The 21,117-nt window shown below is 39.0% G+C and overlaps 2 protein-coding genes across 2 annotated transcripts in view; one reads left to right on the top strand and one right to left on the bottom strand.

The window, feature by feature from the left end:
* Positions 1–21,117, bottom strand: part of ZNF215 (zinc finger protein 215) — a 150,482-nt gene that overhangs the window by 90,702 nt on the left and 38,663 nt on the right. The window lies entirely within an intron of this gene.
* LOC116758789 (interferon-induced very large GTPase 1-like) overlaps positions 1–21,117 on the top strand; it is a 29,531-nt gene that overhangs the window by 6,136 nt on the left and 2,278 nt on the right. The window contains 13 exon segments of the mRNA XM_032641969.1: positions 14,290–17,592; positions 17,595–18,136; positions 18,138–18,983; positions 18,985–19,029; positions 19,031–19,346; positions 19,349–19,831; positions 19,834–20,702; positions 20,704–20,736; positions 20,738–20,768; positions 20,771–20,833; positions 20,836–20,955; positions 20,958–21,047; positions 21,050–21,116. Of these exon segments, the coding sequence (XP_032497860.1) occupies positions 14,292–17,592; positions 17,595–18,136; positions 18,138–18,983; positions 18,985–19,029; positions 19,031–19,346; positions 19,349–19,831; positions 19,834–20,702; positions 20,704–20,736; positions 20,738–20,768; positions 20,771–20,833; positions 20,836–20,955; positions 20,958–21,047; positions 21,050–21,116 (6,806 nt within the window). The 5' untranslated portion in view covers positions 14,290–14,291.

Here is a 21,117-nt window from a genome sequence, read left to right as displayed (position 1 = left end):
AGTGGTGGAAACCTCCTTTAGGTCCTCCTCCCCTTCAGTGGGATTTACCTCATTGAGTCCCACATCCCTTTGGGCACTGAGACTGTGGTTTCAACAGGGCTTTAAAAACATTAAATGATAGGAGGAGTTAACATTGATTGAACCCTTAGAATAGGTCAAACACTGGGCTGAGCATGTTACATATTTTGTCACTTGGCACACAGATGAGGGTAGCTCCATGATTCGAGGCCTATGTAATGCCCTCCCCCTGTTGCTAGCTAATAGAATGTGGCATAGATGAAGGAATTTTTCAGATGAAATTAAGGTCCCAAATCAGTTGATTTTGCATTAACCAAAAGGAATATTAACCTGGCTAGGCTCGACTTAATCAGGGAAAAGACCTTAAAGAGCGACTCGGCCTTTCTTTAGAGATAATTTTCCCTCCCGCTGGCTTATAGAAGTAAGCTACCATGTTGAAGGAGGGCTTACAGAAAAGATAATGTGGCAAGGAACTGTGGACAGTCCTAAAATCATAAGGAGATGAATTGTGTCAACATGTATAAGCTGAAAGCAGCTTTTCTCCAGTTGAGGCTCTAGATGAAAATACAGCTCAGTCAACACCTGGAGTGCTGCCTTGTAAGACCTTGAGCAGAGGACCCAGCTAAGCCATGTCAGACTCCTGACAGAAATTGTGATATAATGTGTGTGTTTTTTAAGATACTAAGTTTGTGGCAATCTATTATATGATAATATAAAAAGAATACAGATTTTGGTGCCTAGAAGTGGTACCTAAAACTTGGGAACAGCTTTGGAATCAGGCAAGTGAGCAGAAGCTAGAAGAACTTTGAAGAGCATGACATAGAAAGCCTATATACCTTCGACAGACTGTTAGAAGAAATCCAGACTTTAGGTATCCTGCAGTGAGGGCTCAGAAGAAACTGAGGGACATGTTATTAGAAATAGAAGGAAGAGGATTCTTGTTATGTAGTGATAGAAAGCTTAGCAAAATTATGTCCTGGAGTTATGTACAAGGAAATACTTAAAAGCTGGTTTTATACTTAGGGAGACTTCCAAGTAAGGTGTTAAAAGTGCCTCCTGATTTCTTCTTGCTGCTTATGATAAAATGTGAGAAAAGAAAGATAAATTGGGGAAAGAACTGTTAAACAAAAAGGAGCCAAGGCCTTACAATTTTGAAATTTCTCAGCCTCTGCAAAGGGCAAAACCCATTAGAATAAAGAGATTCACAGTGTTGAATCTCTGTTGATTATGATTGTACAACCTTTTCCTAAAACCTCAGAAAGATTAAAAGGTAAAGGAATCAGGCACAAAAATGGTCCTTTCAAGAAGATAAGCGTTTGCCTCACAGATATCAACCAAATTAGAAGTCCTCTAGGAAGCTTAAGGTCACTGTTCCCTACTATCTCAGCGGGAGGCCAAGGCTTTGGTCACTGCTTCCTACCATCTCAGTGGGAGGCCAAGGCTTTTCCAGAAGGGTTTGTCTGGAAAAGAACCATAGAAGTGGCTTTTGTCTATAGGAGTGAACCCCACTGAAATCTATAGAAGATCCACAAAGTTCTTGAGAAAATTTGTTCAGCAGAAACACTGCTAGCTGTTGTTGGATGGAGAGTCTGTTTACGTCTATCAGATCTAGCTGGTTACAGTGTTGTTCAACTACCCTGTTTCCTTACTGATCTTCTACCTAGTTGTTTTTATCCATTATTGAAAGTACAGCAATGAAATCTCCAACTATTATTTCAGAACTGTCTATTTCTGTCTTCACTTCTCAATGTTTGCTTCCTATGGTTTGGAGTTCTGTTGTTAGGTTCATAGGTTTGTAAGTTTCATATCTTCTTGATGGGTTGACACTTCTATCAATATTTAGTGTTCTTCCTTGTCTCTTGTAACAACTTTTGACTTAAAAGTCTATTTTGTCTGATCTTAGCATAGATACCTCAGTTCTCTTTTAGTAACTATTTGCCTGGAGTGCCCTTTTCTATCTTTTCACTTTTGTCCTATATGTCTTGGATATAAAATGAGTCTTTTCCAGACAGCATATAATTGCATTTTGTTTTTCACTCTATTACGAGAATATTTACCTTTTAATGAAAAGAGTTTAATCCATTTACAAAAATTACTGATAAAGAAACACTTATTCTGCCATTTTTCTTTGTCTTTTATATGTTTCGTATCTTTTTTGTTCCTCAAGGTCTCCATTAACTGCCTTCTTTTGTGTTTGATTTTTTTGTAGTGTGTGATTTTGATTCCTTTCTAATTTCCTTTTCTGTATATTTTAAAAGTTATTTTAGCATTGGTTGTCCTGGAGCTTACAATTAGCCTCTCAAACCTGTAACAATCTATGTTGAATTAATATCACATTAGCTTCCATAAGTATATAAAAATTCGGATCCTACACTGCTCCATCCCTCCTCCCCTTTATGTTGTTGTGTCACAAATTACATCTTTCTACTTTGTGTGCTCATTTAACATAGATTTATCATTATCATTTTATTCATTTGTCTTTCAATCAAATTGGGAAAGAAAAAGGAGTCACAAATGAAAAATACAATAATACTGGCTTATATATTTCTTTACCTGTGTTATTTTTTCACGTGGCTTCAAGTTACTGCCAAGTGTTCTTTCATTTCCACCTGAAGGACTCCCTTTAGCATTTCCTGTAGGACATATCTACTAGTGATGAACTCCCTCAGCATTTGCTAATCTGGGAATGTCTTAACTTCTTCTTTATTTTATTTATTTATTTTTGCGGTACGCGGGCCTCTCACTGTTGTGGCCTCTCCCGTTGCGGGGCACAGGCTCCGGACGCGCAGGCTCAGCAGCCATGGCCCACGGGCCCCGCCGCTCCGCGGCATGTGGGATCTTCCCGGACTGGGGCACGAACCCGTGTCCCCTGCATCGGCAGGCAGACTCCCAACCACTGCGCCACCAGGGAAGCCCTCTTCTTTATTTTTGAATGATGGTTTTGCCAGATATAGGATTATGGGTTTTCTCTTTCTTTATGTACTTTAAATATGTCATCCCACTGCCATCTGGCCTCCATGGTTCCTGCTAAGAAATCCAGTCTTCTTCTTACTGAGTCTCCCTTGTATATGACAGTCACTTCTTTATTGCTGCTTTCAAGATTCTCTCTTTGTCTCTGGCCTTTAAAAGTTTCATCATAAAGTGTCTCAGTGTGGACCTCTTGTGTTTTTCCTCCCTAAAGTTCACTGAGCTTCTTAAATGTGTAAATTCATGTACTTAATCAAATTATGACTTTTTGGGCATAGTTTCTTCAAAATTCTTTTACATCATTTCTCTCTATTGTTCCTTATGCAACTTCCATTATCTGTATGTGGTATGCTTGATGGTGTCCCACAGGTCTCCTAGGCTCTCTTCATTTTTGTTCACTCCTTCATCTTTATGTTCCTCAAACTGGATAATTTTAAATGACCTGTTTTCAACTTCTCTGGTTTTTAATTCTGCCTGCTGTAATCTGATGTTGAAATTCTTAGTGAATTCTTCATTTCAGTTATTGTAATTTTTAACCCCAGAATTTGTTTGGTCCCCTTTTATCTCTTCAGAGATATATACTATTTGGGGCACATCATTCCCCTGGTGTTACTTAATCTTTGTCCATGATCTGTGTTAGCATTTTGAGCATATTTAAGCCAGATGAATTAAAGGTCTTGCTGAATACCTTCTATGACTTGATTCCTCATGATAGTTTCTATTCATTTTTCTGTGAATGGGTCATATTTTCTTGTTTCTTTGCACGTTTTAAAATTTGTTTTGTTTTGAACATTTTGAATGTTATAATAAAGTAACACTTGAAATCATAATCTTTCTTGTGCTCAGGGTTTGTTTTGGTTTGTTCCTGTGGGTTTTGGTTATATGTTTAGTACTTTTCTACCTTTTTCTCTAAAGATATTTGTGGTTTGCGCTCTCTGAAATGTGTTCTTTAGCTTATCATGAGCTTATGTGTTGATTGAGATTTTTTTGCCTAAAGACAAAACAAAAAACAAACCAACAAACAAAACAAAAAACAGCTCGCTTTGCATACTGGCTCAGTGTTTAGCATTCCTCCAACGCTTAACCTGGCCCTTTACAACTCTGCCTTAGCCTTCACTTTCTGCTTCTGAACCTAAGGATCATTTAGAGGTATAAATCCTACACACAGGGAACTTTTTACTGTTCCACTTCCACACAACATCTCTCTCACCAGTCTTTCCTACCAAGTTTCAGCATGTCTATTATTTGTCTCAACCTTAACATCTTCCCCCAGACAGTAGGGGTTTTCCATTTACCTTTCTTGTTTGCAAGGAATGCCCTCCACTTGGCTGCTTTTGTGCCCTGAAGCAGCTCTGTGCTACACAAAACTGCCTTTCATCAGTCCTTCAGATAGTCCCCAGAGGGCTCCAAATAGACAAACACAATTCTCTGAGATCAAGGTCTGCTCTTCTCCCTTTGAAATCAGGGACAAGGGTCTCACAATGGGAACGTGGGCTGATATCTTCAAGATTCCCTCAGGCAGGGGAGGAAGGTGGCCCAAAGGCAAGTAAAAATGCCACAACACTCCCCTACCATTTTTAAGTTGCCTTTTTCTTGATCAGCGGATACTTGGTTACTATAGACCTTTGATTATTTTCCAGATTTCCAACAAAGTTGATTCTGATGTTTTTTCTCTTGCTTGTTTATTGTTTCAGTAGAAGGATGCGCCCTTGGAGCTACTTATCCTTTCATATTTGCGGATGTGCTCCTATATAATTTATTTTTCATAATGGCTGTGCTTAATAACTGCCTTACAAAATTCCTGAACATTTGACATTTGGTTCTCATTAGTCAGTATAGGCTGGTTCCATCATACCATGAAATATGGTCACTGAGGGCATAACAGAGGTTTACAGAGGTCTCTGAGAAAGCACTGAGAGCATGTCTATAAGAAAGGTCTCCCAACCCAGCCGAGAACTGAAGGCCTATGATTGAGATTTTATTCCTCCCTAAAAACGCTCTTGGATTCTTTTCTAACCCTTTTATCAACTATTCTTCTCCCCTACACCTAAGCCATTTCTGATCTCAATGAGAGATTCTCACAAAAGATAGACCCTTAGCCACTCTAACTCTCAGTAATCAGAGCTCCAGAAGATTTTAGGCACCTTTCAGCAGGCAAAGTAATAAAAGACTGCAGTATCACCACATGATAAATGTCAAATAATATTCTAAGTCAAGCCTTTGTAGAAGAATATGCATGAAGCAAAGTTTCTCAGGCTCTAGTATTTTAGACATCATAATTATAGTTATAATTAGGGTCACAGTACGTAAAAACAGCACTGGCCAGGCAGAAATGTTTATTTCTAGGAAGTTAAAGCAACTTAGATAAAATTAAAATTCTGTTGCAAGAATGAAGTTGAGACAGGATCTATAAGATGGCAACATTTCTTTATGTGGAAAAGTTTTCCATCATTGCCAAGGCACTGCTGACTTAAAAAGAAAAAAAAAAAACACTATTGTTTCTGGGAAATGAGAGAGAGAGAGAGAGAGAGAAATAAAACTGAAAGCCTTTCCACAGCAGTTGGTAGGAGTGAAGGAAGGGCTGACCCTGACAGCTGGGTGATGAATAGGGCTTATATGTGTGATGCCCCACCCAGGGGCACTCACGCTCAGACCCATACAGGACAACCCACCTTATAATCAGTAGTCCTCTTTTTATGATAATTTTTAAACTTGAGTCATTATTAAACACATAATTCAAGATCCTTGAGTCTTTGCAAGATAACAAATGTTAACACACAGTAAAAAGTTTTGCTTTCTTTTTTGCTTCCTTATCTTATTTTTAAATCAGACCCTGTGCTACACAGGAAGCCAAAGCCTAAACTAAAAGCAGTCAGCCTTAATTCTAAGAGACTCAGGGAAAGAACCCATTCTATATGCACATATCTCTGGAACAATTTGAAAACAGGAGCTTGGCTTAAAGAGACAAGTTGGTAAGAAAGAAGGGAAATGGAAGAGAAAGGGGTATAAGAATTGACACAGAGATTGAAAAAGAAACAGCGATGAAAAAAGTCAAAAGGAGCAGAGACTAAAAACAGAGACACAAGGATAGACTATAAGACTTCTTAAGATAAAAACATGAATTTGACATGGTGGTTGATGCATAATAGCTACAAGTGTGGGAAGAAGGGGAGTACACGATCTAAACAGGTAATTTAAGAAACAGTTGGAGGGCTTCCCTGGTGGCACAGTAGTTAAGAATCCGCCTGCCAATGCAGGGGACACAGGTTTGAGCCCTGGTCTGGGAAGATCCCACATGCCGCAGAGCAACTAAGCCCGTGCGCCACAACTACTGAGCCTGCACTCTAGAGCCCGGGAGCCACAACTACTGAGCCCACGTGCCACAACTACTGAAGCCTGCGTGCCTAGAGCCTGTGCTCCGCAATGAGAGAAGCCACCGCAATGAGAAGCCTGCACATTGCAACAAAGAGTAGCCCTCGCTTGCCACAACTAGAGAAAGCCCGTGTGCAGCAACAAAGACCCAATGAAGACAAAAATAAATTTTAAAAAAAAAGCTTTAAAAAAAAAACAGTTGGAAAATCTATATAATATATATATAAGTACAAGGTGCTATTGATAGCACAGAAAAGAGAGCTATGTACTCAACCTAAAGATTAATGAAAGGCTTCACAAATAAGGAGAAACTTGAATTAGGGCAGAAGGAATATAGAACCCCTGGCAGAAATGGTGGGGAGGAAAGGCTCATCCAGGGTAATATTCAGAGTCAAGAATGCCATGAGAATGAAGGAAGATGGCAGAGTGTGGTTTTTAAGGGAGAGAGTGAGGTAAGTATTAGGAAAAGGAAAAGGAGTGGTTGTGAAAGGTACGGTAGAGTATGATTCTTGTTAAAGTATAAAGGCCTTGAATGATAAGCCATTTTAATTTTATCACGAGACAATGTAGAATTTTCAGTTTTCTAAACAAAACAATACATGATTTAAATTTGGATGTCAAAAGGATGACTCTGGATGCAATGTGGAAAAGGAATTACAAGAGAGGAAAAAAATTATTGAATATACCAGAGCAAAGATGAAGGCCCAGTGGCAGTGTGTATATGGAATAGGTAATAGACTCATGAGAAAATTGATACAGGTGATATATAGGATAATCTATGCCCAATATATAGTAGATGCCCAAAAATGAAAAGTTATAGATGGAAAACTATGAAATAAGGTGTCCAGAAAACAAATGTGCCCATACCACTCTCCCCTCATTAGCTTTGGGGGATATATGTGGTCTAAAGGTGAATCTAGACAGGAGCCAGAACTGGAAATGAGTCTGTAATTAGTATGAGACATATTCCTACCCACAGAAGTTAATCCAACACCACCAAACACCAACACCAAGTACAAAGTGAAAGAACTGGATCACAGATAGAAAGTGGGCACCCAAAACCAAACGCAACTCTAAGAGAAACTAGAAAAGTTAGAAACAAATGAGGAGTGCCTCAAAAGATTCCCATGATTAGCATCAGAACTATCTACATTTCATGACACCTTATGCATTCTCTAGAGAATCAAGAAGTAAAGTCATCTAATGAGGATTAGGGCTCCAATTAAAGCTCTGTTTCTCCCTCCTCCTAGACTACTCTCATCATTTCCTTCCTCCTAGACTGATGCAGAACCCTCTCTGACCATGTCTTATTCATGCCTATAACCCCATTTTTGAGCAGAACACCTGGCACATAGTCTATGATATGTACATGGGTTTGAACTGGATGGAAAAATTTGAGAATATGATGTCTGACTGTAGTGAGCTAAAAAGAGACAGAAGTCAAAGGTGATGATTTGGAACCTGAGACACTGGAAAAATTAAAATAGGATGAGTGTGATGGGAAAACAAAAGGAGGGAGAGGTTTGGAAATCAGGTGATGAGTGCAATTGGGACATCCTGTTTTGATCCAACTTCATGGGGAGTTCTGGCTGGTGAAGACCACATCTCTGTCTTAGGCTGATCCCTAGATTGGCTCTCCAAATGCATGTCTTCATGCCCTCATCCAGGTATTCAACTTTCTTCTCCTCTCCCCTCAACTATCCACCAACAATCCCCAAACACGTGGCTGTCCCCTGCCCAGCCTAAAGGCTTTCTACAACTCATTAGCGACACAATGAAAACATGTTGTGAGCAGTGTTCTACATGGGGACATTAGGTTGGGTTGCTAATCATATTGTTCGAGTTCTCTTTGTATTTACTTATTTTTTCTTAGTTTGTTTTATCAGGTACCAAAAAACATACTAAATACTAAACCTTTCCCAAAGTAGTTGTGGATTATCAATTTCACCAAGTAATTCTGTAAACTTTGCTTTATTTTTATTGAACTTATTTTTTAGAGCGCTTTTAGGTTTACACATAAATAAGCAGAAGTTACAGAGATTTCCCATATACCTCTTGCCCCCGCACGTGTCATCTCCTGCATTATCAACATCCCCCAACAAAGTGGTGTGGGAAGCCGTTGTTCTGCCTGTCGCAGATAACGGGAAGCCGGTGTTCCGCCATGTCGCAGATAACAGTTATCAGGGAGTAGCCCAAAGGCTATGTGCCACACATGCGCCACGACGAGCCAATATGCTAATAAAGGATCAGAATTGCAACCAATAAATTGTGAACAGCACATATCTTGTTGAGTTAACCAGCCAACCACAGGTTGCCACAGGTTATAGTGCATTATAAAAAGCCAGTGTGAACAAGGCTCGGGGTCTTCCTTCCATCTGTCTGAAACCAAGCTGTACTCCAATAAAGTGTGATACGAGAAGAATCTAGCGTGTGGTGACTCGTCATTCTGCTGGTCAGAAGCGGCTTGCCGCAAAGTGGCACATCCGTTACAGTGATGAACCCACATTGAAAAATCAATTATCACTCAGAGTATGAAGTTTACATAGGTCTTGCACATTCTATGGGTTTTGAAAAACGTCTAATGAAGTGTAATGAACCCTTAAATATACAGAATAGGTTCACTGCCCTAAAAATCCTCTGTGCTCCTCCTACTCATTCTTTCCTTGTAACCACTCATCTTTCTGCTGACATCATAGTTTTGTCTTTTCCATAATGTCATACAGTTGGAATCATAAAGTATGTAGGTAGGCATTTTAGTCTTGCTTTTTACGCTTAGAAATATACTTTTAAGTTTCCTCCATGTCTTCTCATTTTTCATTTAATTTCACTTCATTCTTTTCATTTTTTTTAAGAACTGAATAATACTCCATTGTCTAGATGTACCACAGTTTATTATCCATTGACCTATTGAAGGATATCTTGGTTACTTCCAAGTTTTTGAAATTATAAATAAAGCTGCTATAGACATCTGTGTGCCAGCTTTTGTGAGGTATAATTTAGGTAAATACCAAGGAGCATGATTGCTAATCATAAGGAAAAAGAATATTTGGTTTTGTAAGAATGAACCAAACTGACTTTCAAAGTAGCTATTCTGTTTGCACTCCCAGAAGCAATGAATATGAGCTTCTTTCATGCCAGACCCTTATCAGCAATTGGAGTTGCCAGTGATCTGGATTTTGGCCATTCTAATAGGTACTTAGGCATATCTCATTTTATTGCACTTCATGGGTATTGTGTTTTATTACAAATTGAAGGTTTGTGGCAACCCTGCATCAAGCAAGTCTATTGGCACCATTTTTTTCTCTCCACAACCCCTGGTTTCCACGGATCTTTTTACAGTATCCAAAGTTTTGGTTTCCACTATTTCATATAGTTGGAATCATAAATTATGTAGCATTATCAGACTGATTTCTTTCACACAGCAATGTGATTTAAGGTTCTTCTATGTCTTTTCATGGCTTTATAGCTCAATTCTTTTTTTGCTAAATAATAATCCATTGTATGGATGTACCACAATTTGTTAATCTATTAACCTACTGAAGGACCTCTTGTTTGCATCCAAGTTTGCAAATATGAATAAAGCTTCTATAGACATCATGGGGAGGTTTTGTGTAAACTTAAGTTTTCAACTCATTTGAGTAAATACCAAGTAGCTTCATTGCTGGATCATACGGTAAGAGTACAGGGTTTTGTTTTGTTTTTTTGTAAGAAACTGCCAACCAGTCTTCCAAAGTAACTGTAACATTTTGCATTCCTACCAGCAATGTATGAGGGTTCTTAACCATCCTAATTGGTGTGTAGTGGCATCTTGTTGTTTTAATTTGCAGTTCTCTAATGACAAAGACGATGAGCATTTTTTCATGTTTATTTGCCGTTTGTATATGTTTTTGTTAAAATATCTGTTCAAAAATGTTGCACCATTTTTAATTGGGTTGCTTGTTTTCTTACTGTTGTATTTTAAGGATTCTTTGTACATTTGGGATACCAGCCTTTTATTAGATATATATTTTACAAAGACTTGCTCCCAGGCTTTGGCTTATCTTTCCTTTTTTTTATTAAACAGCATCTTTCATACAACAGAAGTTTTAAAATTAATGAAGTCCACTTATCAACTTATTCTTTCATGGATCATGCTTTTGATTTTGTATCTAAAGTGTCATCGTCAATCCCAAGGTCACCTACATTTTCTCCTATGTTATCTTCTAGGAGTTTCATAGTTTTGCATTTTAGATTTAGGTAATACGATCCATTTTGAGTTAATTTTGCGAGGAGTGCAAGATCTGTACCTAGATTCATTTTTTTGCATGCAGACGTCCATTTATTCCAGCACCCTTTGTTAAGACTATCCTTTCTTCCATTGGATTACCTTGACTCCTTTCTCAAGATCAGTTGACTATATTTGTGTGGGTCTATTCCTGGATCTTCTAGCCCATTCATCAATTCTATTTGTCTCCTTTTGCCAGTACCATACTGTCTTTTATTTTTTTTTAATCTTTATTGGAGTATAATAGCTTTACAATGGTGTGTTAGCTTCTGCTTTATAACGAAGTGAATCAGCTATACATATACATATATCCCCATATCTCCTCCCGCTTGCGTCTCCCTCCCATCCTCCCTATCCCACCCCTCTAGGTGGTCACAAAGCACCTTCATAGCTTCACAGTAAGTCTTGAAATCTGGGAGTGTCGGTATTCTGACTTTGTTCTTCCCCCAGTATTTTGTTGGCTATTCTGGGTCTTTTGCTTTCCTTGTAAACTTCAGAATCAAGTTGTTGATATCCACACAATAACTTGCTGGGTTTTGCCTGGGATTGCATTGTCTCTATAGATTAAGTTGGGAAGAATTGGTCTTAATATTAAACACAAAATATCTCTAAATTTATGCAGATATTCTTTGATTTCTTTCATCAGGGTTTTGTGGTTTTCCTTATATAGATCTTGAACATATTTTATTAGGTTTATACCTAAGTATTTCTTTTTTGAGGGTGCTAATTTAAATGATATTGTGTATTTAATCTCAAATTCCAATTGTTTATTGCTAGCATATAAAAAAACAATAATTTTTGTAAGTTAACCCTTGCATCCTGCAACCTTGTTATATTCACTTACCAGTTCCAGGAGATTCTTCTGTTGTTGATTCTTTGGCATTTTTTACATAGACGATCATGTCATCTACAAACAAATACAGTGTTATTTATTTTTTCCCAATCTGTATATTTTTATTTCCTTTTCTTATCTTATTAGCTAACTCTTCCAACAGGATGTGTTATAGGAGTGATGAAACGGGATTCCTTTACCAATTCCATTTTAAGAGGAAAGCTTCTAGGTTCTTACCATTAAGTGTGATGTTAACAGTAGGGTTTTTGTTAGTGTCTTTTTATCAATTTCAAGAAGTTCCCCTCTATTCCTAGTTTGCTGAAAGTTTTTATAATGAATGGGTGTTGGATTTTGTCAAATAGTTTTTCTCCATATATTGATATGATCATGTGATATTTCTTCTTAGTCTGTTGTGGTGTATTACATTAATTGATTCTGAATGTTGAATCGGTTTTGCATACCTGAGATAAATCCCACTTGGTTGTGGTGGATTATTCTTTTACACATTATTAGATTTAATTTGTTACTTTTTTTTTCATGAGGGATATAGGTTTATAGTTCTCTTTCTTGTAATGTCCTTGACTGATTTTGGTATCAGGGTGATGTTGACCTCATGAATTAAATTAGGAAGTATTCCCTCTGCTTCTGTCCTCTGAAAGAGATTGTACATATTTGGTACAATTTCTTCCTTAAATGTTTGGTAGAATTCACCAGTGAATCCCACTGGGACTGATGCTTTCTGTTTTGGATGGGTTGTTAATTATTGATTCAATTTTTTTTAATACACACGGGCCTATTCAGATTACCTATTTCCTTTCATGTAACCTATGATAGCTTGTTGTCTTCCAAGGAACTAGTGCATTTCATCTAGGTTATCAAATTTGAGAGCAAACAGTTGTTCATAGTACTCTTTTCTTCATCCTCTTAATGTCTGTAGGGTTCATATTCATAACCCCTATTTTATTTCCAGTATTAGTAATTTGTGCCTTCCCTCTTTCTTTTCATAGTCTGAATTATCACTTTTGTTGGTACTTTCATAGAATCAAATTATGGTTTTATTGATTTTCTCTACTGATTTCCTGTTTTCGATTTTATTGGTTTCTGCTTTAGTTTTCATTATTTCTTTTCTCTTGCTTATTTAAATTTAATTTCCTCTTCATTTCCTAAGGTGGAAACTTAGATTACTGATTTCAGATAATTTTTTCTTACATATGCATTCAATGTAAATTTCCCTCAAGCACTGCTTTCAGTGTAGCCCACAAATTTTGATAAGCTCTATGATCAAGTGTTTTTGTTACTTCATTTTTTCTCTGTTAGTTTGACAGTTACTCTTCTGTTTGACATTATATTAGAAATTGCAACATATATTGTACTTAACAAATGGCACCAAAATCAATAGAATCTTTGACCCTTCTCTCAAATACTGCAAGGACCTGTTGGTGATATTTTCCTTCTCCTGAAAAAACATGCCTTAGTAGTTCATTCAATGTGCATTTCCAAGTAGCAGACTCTGTCAACATGTTCTTTTCAATCAAGTTTTTCTTCCACCGTAACTCTTTAAGGATATCTAACTCTGTATAGAATCCGAGTTTGTCAGCTATTTTCTTTCAATATTTAAAATTCCATTCCACTGGCTTCTGGCTTCCATCAATGCTGCTGAGAAGTCAGCCCTCTCTCTAATTATTAGTTGTTTGAAGATAAAATCTGTTTTTCTCTAAATGCTTTGTTTTTGCTGTTTTGTTTTATTTTCTGCAGTTCCACTATGATATGTCTGATTGTGAATTTATTTGCCCTCCTTGGTGTATGCCAAGGTCTTAAATGTTGGCTTTAATTTGTAGTGGAAATATTTCAGTTGCTTAAATTTTATTTACCTCTTCCATCAGATATTACTTCACTATCCAGTAAATTCCTTGAGGCTCCAAAGAATCTGTCTTAAAAATTTATCTAGATACTTTAGATATCTTCAGTTGAAAAAGTTGTTCTGAGTTTCTGAGTCTGCCATAAATCTAGATGTAAATTTTAGTGACATTGGGGAAGATGGAAAGCACAAAATAAGAATGAGTGTAGATGAGATGACAATTATAGAAATCCAATAAAGACAAGGTGAAGGCAAAATCTTTTGGAGAGCTGGTAGGGGATTAAAAAGAATTGAGATTGAAGAGAGATTTGAATGGATAAATTGAAAGGACATGGTGAACTGCATTCATGTCAGCAGGAAGAAGGATGAGTAGGACACCCATTGACACAGAAGTATGATAGTGACATTCAGTAGGACAGGAATTCCTAAAAGAGGGGAAACCTGAATAATGTGTGAAGTTGCGACATGTAAAATCTCATTTCATCTGCTGCCCAAAGATATGTCCAAAGGCACTGGGGAGAAAAACATAACACTGAGGAAACACTGAATACTAGAACATTTGGTCCTACATCCACACATTAAGATGGCATCAGTAGAAAAGAGATCTTCATAATCCATATACAGTTCATAATATAAAAGTTATTCATAATACAAAGATATTATTAACTAGTGTCAGATGAAGAGTAAGAAGTGAGTGACAAGTAGAAACCAGTTAAGAAGTGCATTTTATTTATTTACTGAGACATAATTAACACATAACATTGCATAAGTCTAAGGTATACACCATGCTGATTTGATACATTTATATATTGCAATATTACCAACGTAGAGTTAGCTAACACCTCTATCACATCACAAGATCATTTTTCTGATAGTTCATTATTAGTGTATAGAAAAGCATCAGATTTTTTCAAATTAATTACAGAGTTCTGTATATTAACATGCCAAAGGCTAAATGAGTGTCTTTTCGTCCCACAGCCATGGACACAGAAGAGTCTACCCCTAATGAGCTCCTGCTCAGAGACAAAAATGGGCAAGATCTCCAAGAGATGTTGAGAGAAGTAGGATTGGCAGTTGAGTACTGGTTGCCCAAGCTGCAGGAACACCTGGGTGTGACCTGTGCCCAAGCCTTACAACACCTAGAAGAAAAAGAACTCCAGAAGCTGCAATCCCAGGCACAACATCCCTGGGAGAAAAGGGCCCTGGAGAAGCTGCTTAACCTGTCATACTCAAATACTCTTTCAGAGTTACAGGAGTCTCAGGTGGAAACAATAAAGAAAAGGCAGAAGCAGGCAGAACAGGCACTGCAGGAGCTAAGAGAGATGCTGGCAGAAGGGAGGCAGCGACAGGAAGAGGCAGTGAGGAAAAAGGAAGCAGAGCTGATGCAGGCAATGGAGATCCCCAAAGAGTTCTGGCCACGTCCCGAAAAGTCCCTAAGAGACATCATGGAAAACATGCTGGGACAACTCAAACTTATGGAGGGGACACTGTCTCACAGGAAGAACCTTCCAGATAGAGAGCTGGTGCGACATGCATCTGGAGGACTAGCCCTTCAGGGAATTTACAAAACCAGTGATCAAAGGGGCCTGACAGAGAAGAAAGAGGAGCTACTCGGTGTCCCCAAGGAGTTCTCACTCCGTGGCCCTGAGCAGAGTACACGGATGGAAACAAAGGAATTTACATCTTCTCAAAAAGAATCCATGTTCATCCAGGCTGTAGAGAAGCTGGGCTTCAGTGTAACTGCCTCAGCAAAGGGTGGAGGTTGGGGATTTAGCCTGGAAGCTGCTATGAATCAGAGCAAACATTCAGAATCCAAGGAAACCCAACAGTCACATTCTAAGCACTCTTACTTCTGCTCAACCAAGTTCAGCTACATCCCACTGGCCTCCTGCCACTTTCCCACTGACCAGCTCCAGCTCTCCAAGGCTGCTCTACAGGAATTGAAATGCATTGAAGACCTTTCAGGTCAGCCAGAAGACCCAGACAAACTTCCCTTGCTGAGGCGCAGGACTGAAGCCTTCTTCCACAGGTTTGGCTCTCATGCTAACCAGGGCCCTCTGCACCTGGGAGGAATCTACTGGTGGAAAGCCATTTCAGAGGGCTTCCAAAGTGAGCAGCTGGCAGAAGTGAAACAGCAAGCTGCAGAGGCCCTGGATATTTACATAAGGGGCAGCTACAGTGGCTTTGGAGTGAATGTTGCTGCAGGTGTGGATGTGTCAGACTCTCATTCAAAAACAGCCTCTCAGAGAACAACCTTTCAAAATCTCCAAACCAAAGTCCAATTATCTGTGGCCCAGACAGGTGGCCCACCAGAAGCAAATGGCCTTTCACAGTGGAAAGCTGGCCTAGTTGCCAATAATCAAACCTGGTGTGTCATTGACCGGGGAATTCAGCTGGTGCCCGTTTGGGACATCATCCTCACCAGCCACCGAAGCGATTTTAAGGATCCTCATCAGGTAGCTAACTGCCTGAAAGACAGCTACACTGCTCTGACTGGTCTTACTGCCCAGATCCAGGAGGGAGAAGAATTACTGAGTGTTGAGAAGGAGGCTAGGCTTTTCCTAGAGGATGTGAAATCCTGGGAGGTATCTGATCCTGAAGAGCAGCTTAAAAAGCTGATAAATTTCATGCAAAGATTGAGTGAAAAAATAAAAAGTTATAACACTTGGACTAATATATGCCTCACAGATAGGGGTCTGCAGAATTTTCTGTTAGACACTGTCAACTTCTGCAAAAATTATTCCATATATGAAACTAAATTTATTAAATCTCAGTTGTGCAGCCTTTTGGATCCTCACATCTACAAAGTGACAAACTTTCCTCAGGCTCATTCCATCATGCAGTGGATATTTCAGTCAGAACCAGAGGAAGAGAATGTCAATATCACCCAATTTTCTGAATTAATTAAAATCTTTAAAAAAAACCAGAATGACCTTATGGAAGTAAAGGCCAAGTCTGAATCCACAGAATCAGTGGAGGAAGCTCAAAGCAAGGTGACTTACGAGGTCAGCTTGTCTCTTGGCTGCTTCTTGAGATACCTCCAAGAAACGGGGCAGCCAGACACACACATCTTGCTACTTTTGATTGCAGCTGGTGCAGGATATCATGCGGTAAACAATACATTTCAGTATCTCTTTGGGTGTGATGAGTTAGACTTCCTACTGGATAAAATGCAAACTGCCCTAGATAAATACCAAGAGCTCAAAAATATTTGCAACTACAAGGCTCAGGCATTCCTGGTGCTCACAGGTCTGACAGCTACACTTGGCATCAAAGTTGCTTCTCCAGAAGAGAAAACAGAACGCTTGGCATTAGTAAGACATCACATGGGACAATCTTTGTCTAAAGAAGTTGTACATGTCCTCACCAAACATGGGGCAGATCATGATTGGGAAAACCTAGAAAAAGACTTGAGATTGCTCATTGATGGGGATTATGAGGCCACCGTCTCTTCATTGCAAATGGAGGATGTGAAAAAACAATTGCAAAGTCTTTTCCATGGAAAGAAACAGCCCCATGAACCACATGATAATGAAAGTAACAAACGGGAGGTCATTGAAAATAGAGCCTTCCTAGAAATACTCCAGCGTCTAGGCCTAGAACATTACTACCCAAAAATGATGAGCAGAGCTAACTTCCATATGATCTACAAGAATCCTGTGTACAACACCCAGCCCTGCTCTGAAAGAGAGCTTCCCTTCTATTTCCTACAGAAGCTACTGATGCTGGATTATGGGCTGAGATACCTGATCATTAAGGATGATGAATACACAGAGAAGCAAGTCTATCCAAGCACCTCAAATCAAGAAAAGGAGGCTTTTGATCCATATGAAGATCTATTTGAAGACAGTAATAGCACCACTAATCCTTCAGCAACCACTAATGCCAGGCCCTACATTCACCCTATGGATATACAGATGGCAATTCTTCACTGTGCAGATGATTTTGCCAGACAATACATTTTGGCCAAACTTTCCATTTGTCAGTTTGCCCTCCCCCTTCTCATACCTAATCCTTGCAATGCTCAAATTGAATTCTCTCTCTGGTCTCTCAGTCAAATTAGGAGGAGCTGGCAGCAAACAGGGAAATCAATAAAAGAGGAGAAGGACAATTACAAAAATCAGCAGATGTGTCATGTCTCTACCCCCATTGTGTCTTTTATTAGAGTTGGAAATGGCTTCTCTGCCTCCAAATCTCAGATCATGAACTGTCTTCTCAGTAAAAGGAAACATGATGTCTTTTTTCACCGACATTGCAAAGGGAGCAGCAAAGACTGTCTCTTGATGGAGGTGTGGTGGAAGTTGCCTGGTTCTGTCCTGGGGGTGAAGATCAGGACAGGTTTGACAACTGCCTGACCTTCATCAATCTTCATGGAGATGCAAAGGAACATGAGAAGCAACTTGCCTTTTTGCAGGAGGTCTCTTCTCTCATTGTGGTCCTCATGTCAACTTCTGATGACAATAAAGAAACCCGAAAAATTGTCCATGACCTGTGTCAGAAATCAAAAACTTTAATCTGTTTGCTTGATGATAAAGAAAAAAACGTGGCAAATAACTCTGGCCCAAGAGTGAGAATTGGGGTCAGGAACAGAAATGAGGCAGAATTAATAGAGGAGCTCACAACTACAATCAGACGTTTGTTAGAGCTTTCTGACACTGCACTCAGCTTGGAGAACTGTGCCCAAATTGCTCGCAAGCAAGGATTGCTTATTGATGAAGACCAGAGAGAATGCAAGGAAGCCAAAGAAAAGGCAGAGATTCTAATGGCCCTACTGGGAGAAATGGAAATACCTCAGATGAAGGAAAATTTACTACCCCTTCAGGGAAAAACTGTGGCAACTTTGGTGTAAAAAGGACAAAGAACTCTATCATCTGAGAGAAAAAGGGAATCGAAGCATTGAACAACACAAGAGTGAGATTGAGACAGATAAACAAATGATACGATGTCAACAGTTGAGAAAAGCCTTTCCTCTCAACGATTTAATGCATTCTGTCCTTGAAATTCTCCAAAATCATTCAGAAACTCACACCAAACTCTACTTCTTGCAATGGCTGAGTGTGTTTTTAGACAATTTGACTGCAGGACACTTGGAAAAACTAAATGAGAAGAAAAAGGCCTTGTGGTCACTGGTCCAAAAAGGAAAGCAAGAGGCACCAAAGAGCAACTCTCTGAAAGGCTTGCAAAATGAGATAGAAGCTATCTCCAGAGAGATTAGTGACTGCAACTTGGGAATTGAGCAACTTCTCAGAGAAGTTGGCCAGATCTATGAAGCTCTGGAAGAAGCTTCATCCATGAAAGATACCCTATTTCTCTCCCTTCCCCACATTGCTGCAGATCTGATGCTATCTGGTTTTCCCATTGAGCTAATGGATGGGGATGCTTCTTATGTGCCCCTGAGGTGGGTGACAGCTGTTTTTGACAAGGTCTCTGAGAAACTTGGAAACAAACGGCTCTTTGTTCTCTCTGTCCTTGGCCTGCAGAGCTCAGGGAAGTCCACCCTGCTGAATGCACTTTTTGGGCTGCAGTTCACTGTCAGTGCTGGGAGGTGTACCCAGGGGGCCTACATGCAGCTTCTGAAGGTGGAGGAGACATTCGCAAAGGAACTTGGCTTTGACTTTGTGCTTGTTGTGGACACAGAAGGACTTCGGGCCCCAGAACTCAGCAACAAGTCCCAGAAATCGTGACAATGAATTGGCAACCTTTGTCATCGGACTTGGAAAACTTGACTCTGATCAATATTTTTGGGGAAAATCCATCAGAAATGCAAGATATTCTACAAATAGTTGTCCAAGCTTTTCTGAGGATGAAACAAGTAAAAATATCTCCTAGTTGCCTCTTTGTTCATCAGAATGTGGGAGAAATTACAGCTAAAGACCAAACTATGGAAGGACGAAGGCGGCTAGAGCAGAGACTGGACCAAATGGCAGCAACAGCAGCTGAAGAAGAGCAGTGCTCAGATGTAACCCGCTTTCGTGATGTCATTAAGTTTGATGTTAATACCCACGTCTACTACTTTGCTCACCTCTGGGATGGCAATCCCCAATGGCCCCTCCCAATCCTCGTTATAGCCACAATGTCCAAGAACTGAAAAGCAGAATTCTTGTGACTGCCCAACAGGAATCTAGGGGAAGCATCATGAAGATATCAGATGTAAAATTCCGAGTTCAAGATTTGTGGAGAGCACTATTGAATGAAAACTTTATTTTCAGTTTCAGGAATACCCGAGAGGTCATGGCCATGAGCAAACTGGAAACCATGTATAACTACTGGACATGGGAGTTGAGGAGCCATGTGCTGAGCATACAGGACCAGCTGATCAACCAGATTCAGAATGAAAAAATCCAGACACTCGAAACACACACAATTGAGGCTCCAGTTATAGAGAAATATGAAGCCATCAAGCAAGAACTTGAAAAATATTTTAATGAAGACCCAGACAGTGAGGTGCTGGTACAGTGGAAAGGAAATTTTGAAAATAAGCTAATAATCCTTAAAGAGGCATTCATTTTAGACAGCCAAAGAAAGCCAAAGAACTTCTTAGTTTTAAAAAGAATCAAGAAAAACTGCATAACAAAAAATCAGGTTATGAAAAGGAATTATTGGAAAAAAGCCGAGAGTTGGCTTTAACTGTAAAGGGCACCCAACTGAGTGAGGAAGAGCTACATGAGAAATTCAACACACTTTGGAAAAAATGGGTCTATGATTTGTCCTCAACTCACTCTCCAATCGCAGAGCCTAAAATTGAAGTGGATTCTGAAAACATCCTTTTGGATTATTTCAAAAAGGAGAAAGACAGGGCAAGCATACTGAATAAAAATTATGGAGAAAACTTTGAAATCAAATATGAAAAACATATCAAAATGAACAAGAAATATCTGAACTTAGTTACAATGACATTAGAGGTCCAGGACAAAGAGTCCATAAATATGACTACTAACCGCATTGTTTCAAAAGTTAATGAAACTATTAACAACATTTGTAGGCAAAAGCATGATTACAATCCAGCTTATTTCTATGAAATCCTGAGAATAATAGATGAGGAGGTGAAATCTGCACCCACTAAGGAAAGATACACATTTACAAGAAAATATGAAATAGACTTAGCCTTGTATTTATTCCAAAGAGCATCAATGAAGTTTCATCATATGCACAAGGAATTCAAGAGAGCAAATGATCCTGTAAACTATCTGGAAAGCAAGAAAGATGATTTCTTCATGAGTTTTAAGATCTCTTGTCAGGGAGCAACCTCAATTAAAACATTTGTTGATTTTCTGTGGCACAAACTCACCACTGCTGTCTCCAACACCATAAAGAAAAACATGGCCCACAAAATTGCTGGGGACCTGCAAGCCACCTGCCCGGCATTCAATGGAAACAGGGCTAACCTGGAGAAAACACATTCTCATCTCTCTGGCAGAAGAGGAAAAATTTTGATAATTGTTGGCAGTACCTTCATAATCCGAATCATATTTTAAGAATTACATTGAAAACCACATTAAAAGATATTGTTCTGACAAAGGAAGTGAAAAATGAAGACATTTTTAAAAATAAGTTCAGATGAAATCAAGAATGCCATCCTCTCAGCTATTCAGGCATCTACAGCAGTAGCTAAAGATAAAAGCAGCACTGTGTCTGGGTGGTTGGATTGTTCTGTGATCACCTGGGGAGTAACTTGATCTTTCCACGAAAAGACTTGATAAGCATTGAACACCAGGAGATAAAAGATATTGACTTTCTCAAGAAGCCATGAGTAAAGCTTTGGATCCTGAAATGAAGAGAGTAGAACAGAATGATTTGTATATGTTT

Source organism: Phocoena sinus, chromosome 8, assembly GCF_008692025.1.
Source record: "Phocoena sinus isolate mPhoSin1 chromosome 8, mPhoSin1.pri, whole genome shotgun sequence".
NCBI classification, from domain to species: Eukaryota; Metazoa; Chordata; class Mammalia; order Artiodactyla; family Phocoenidae; genus Phocoena; species Phocoena sinus.
The sequence above is the reverse complement of the archived record's forward strand: the minus strand, read 5'-3'. Positions and strand labels throughout refer to the sequence as shown.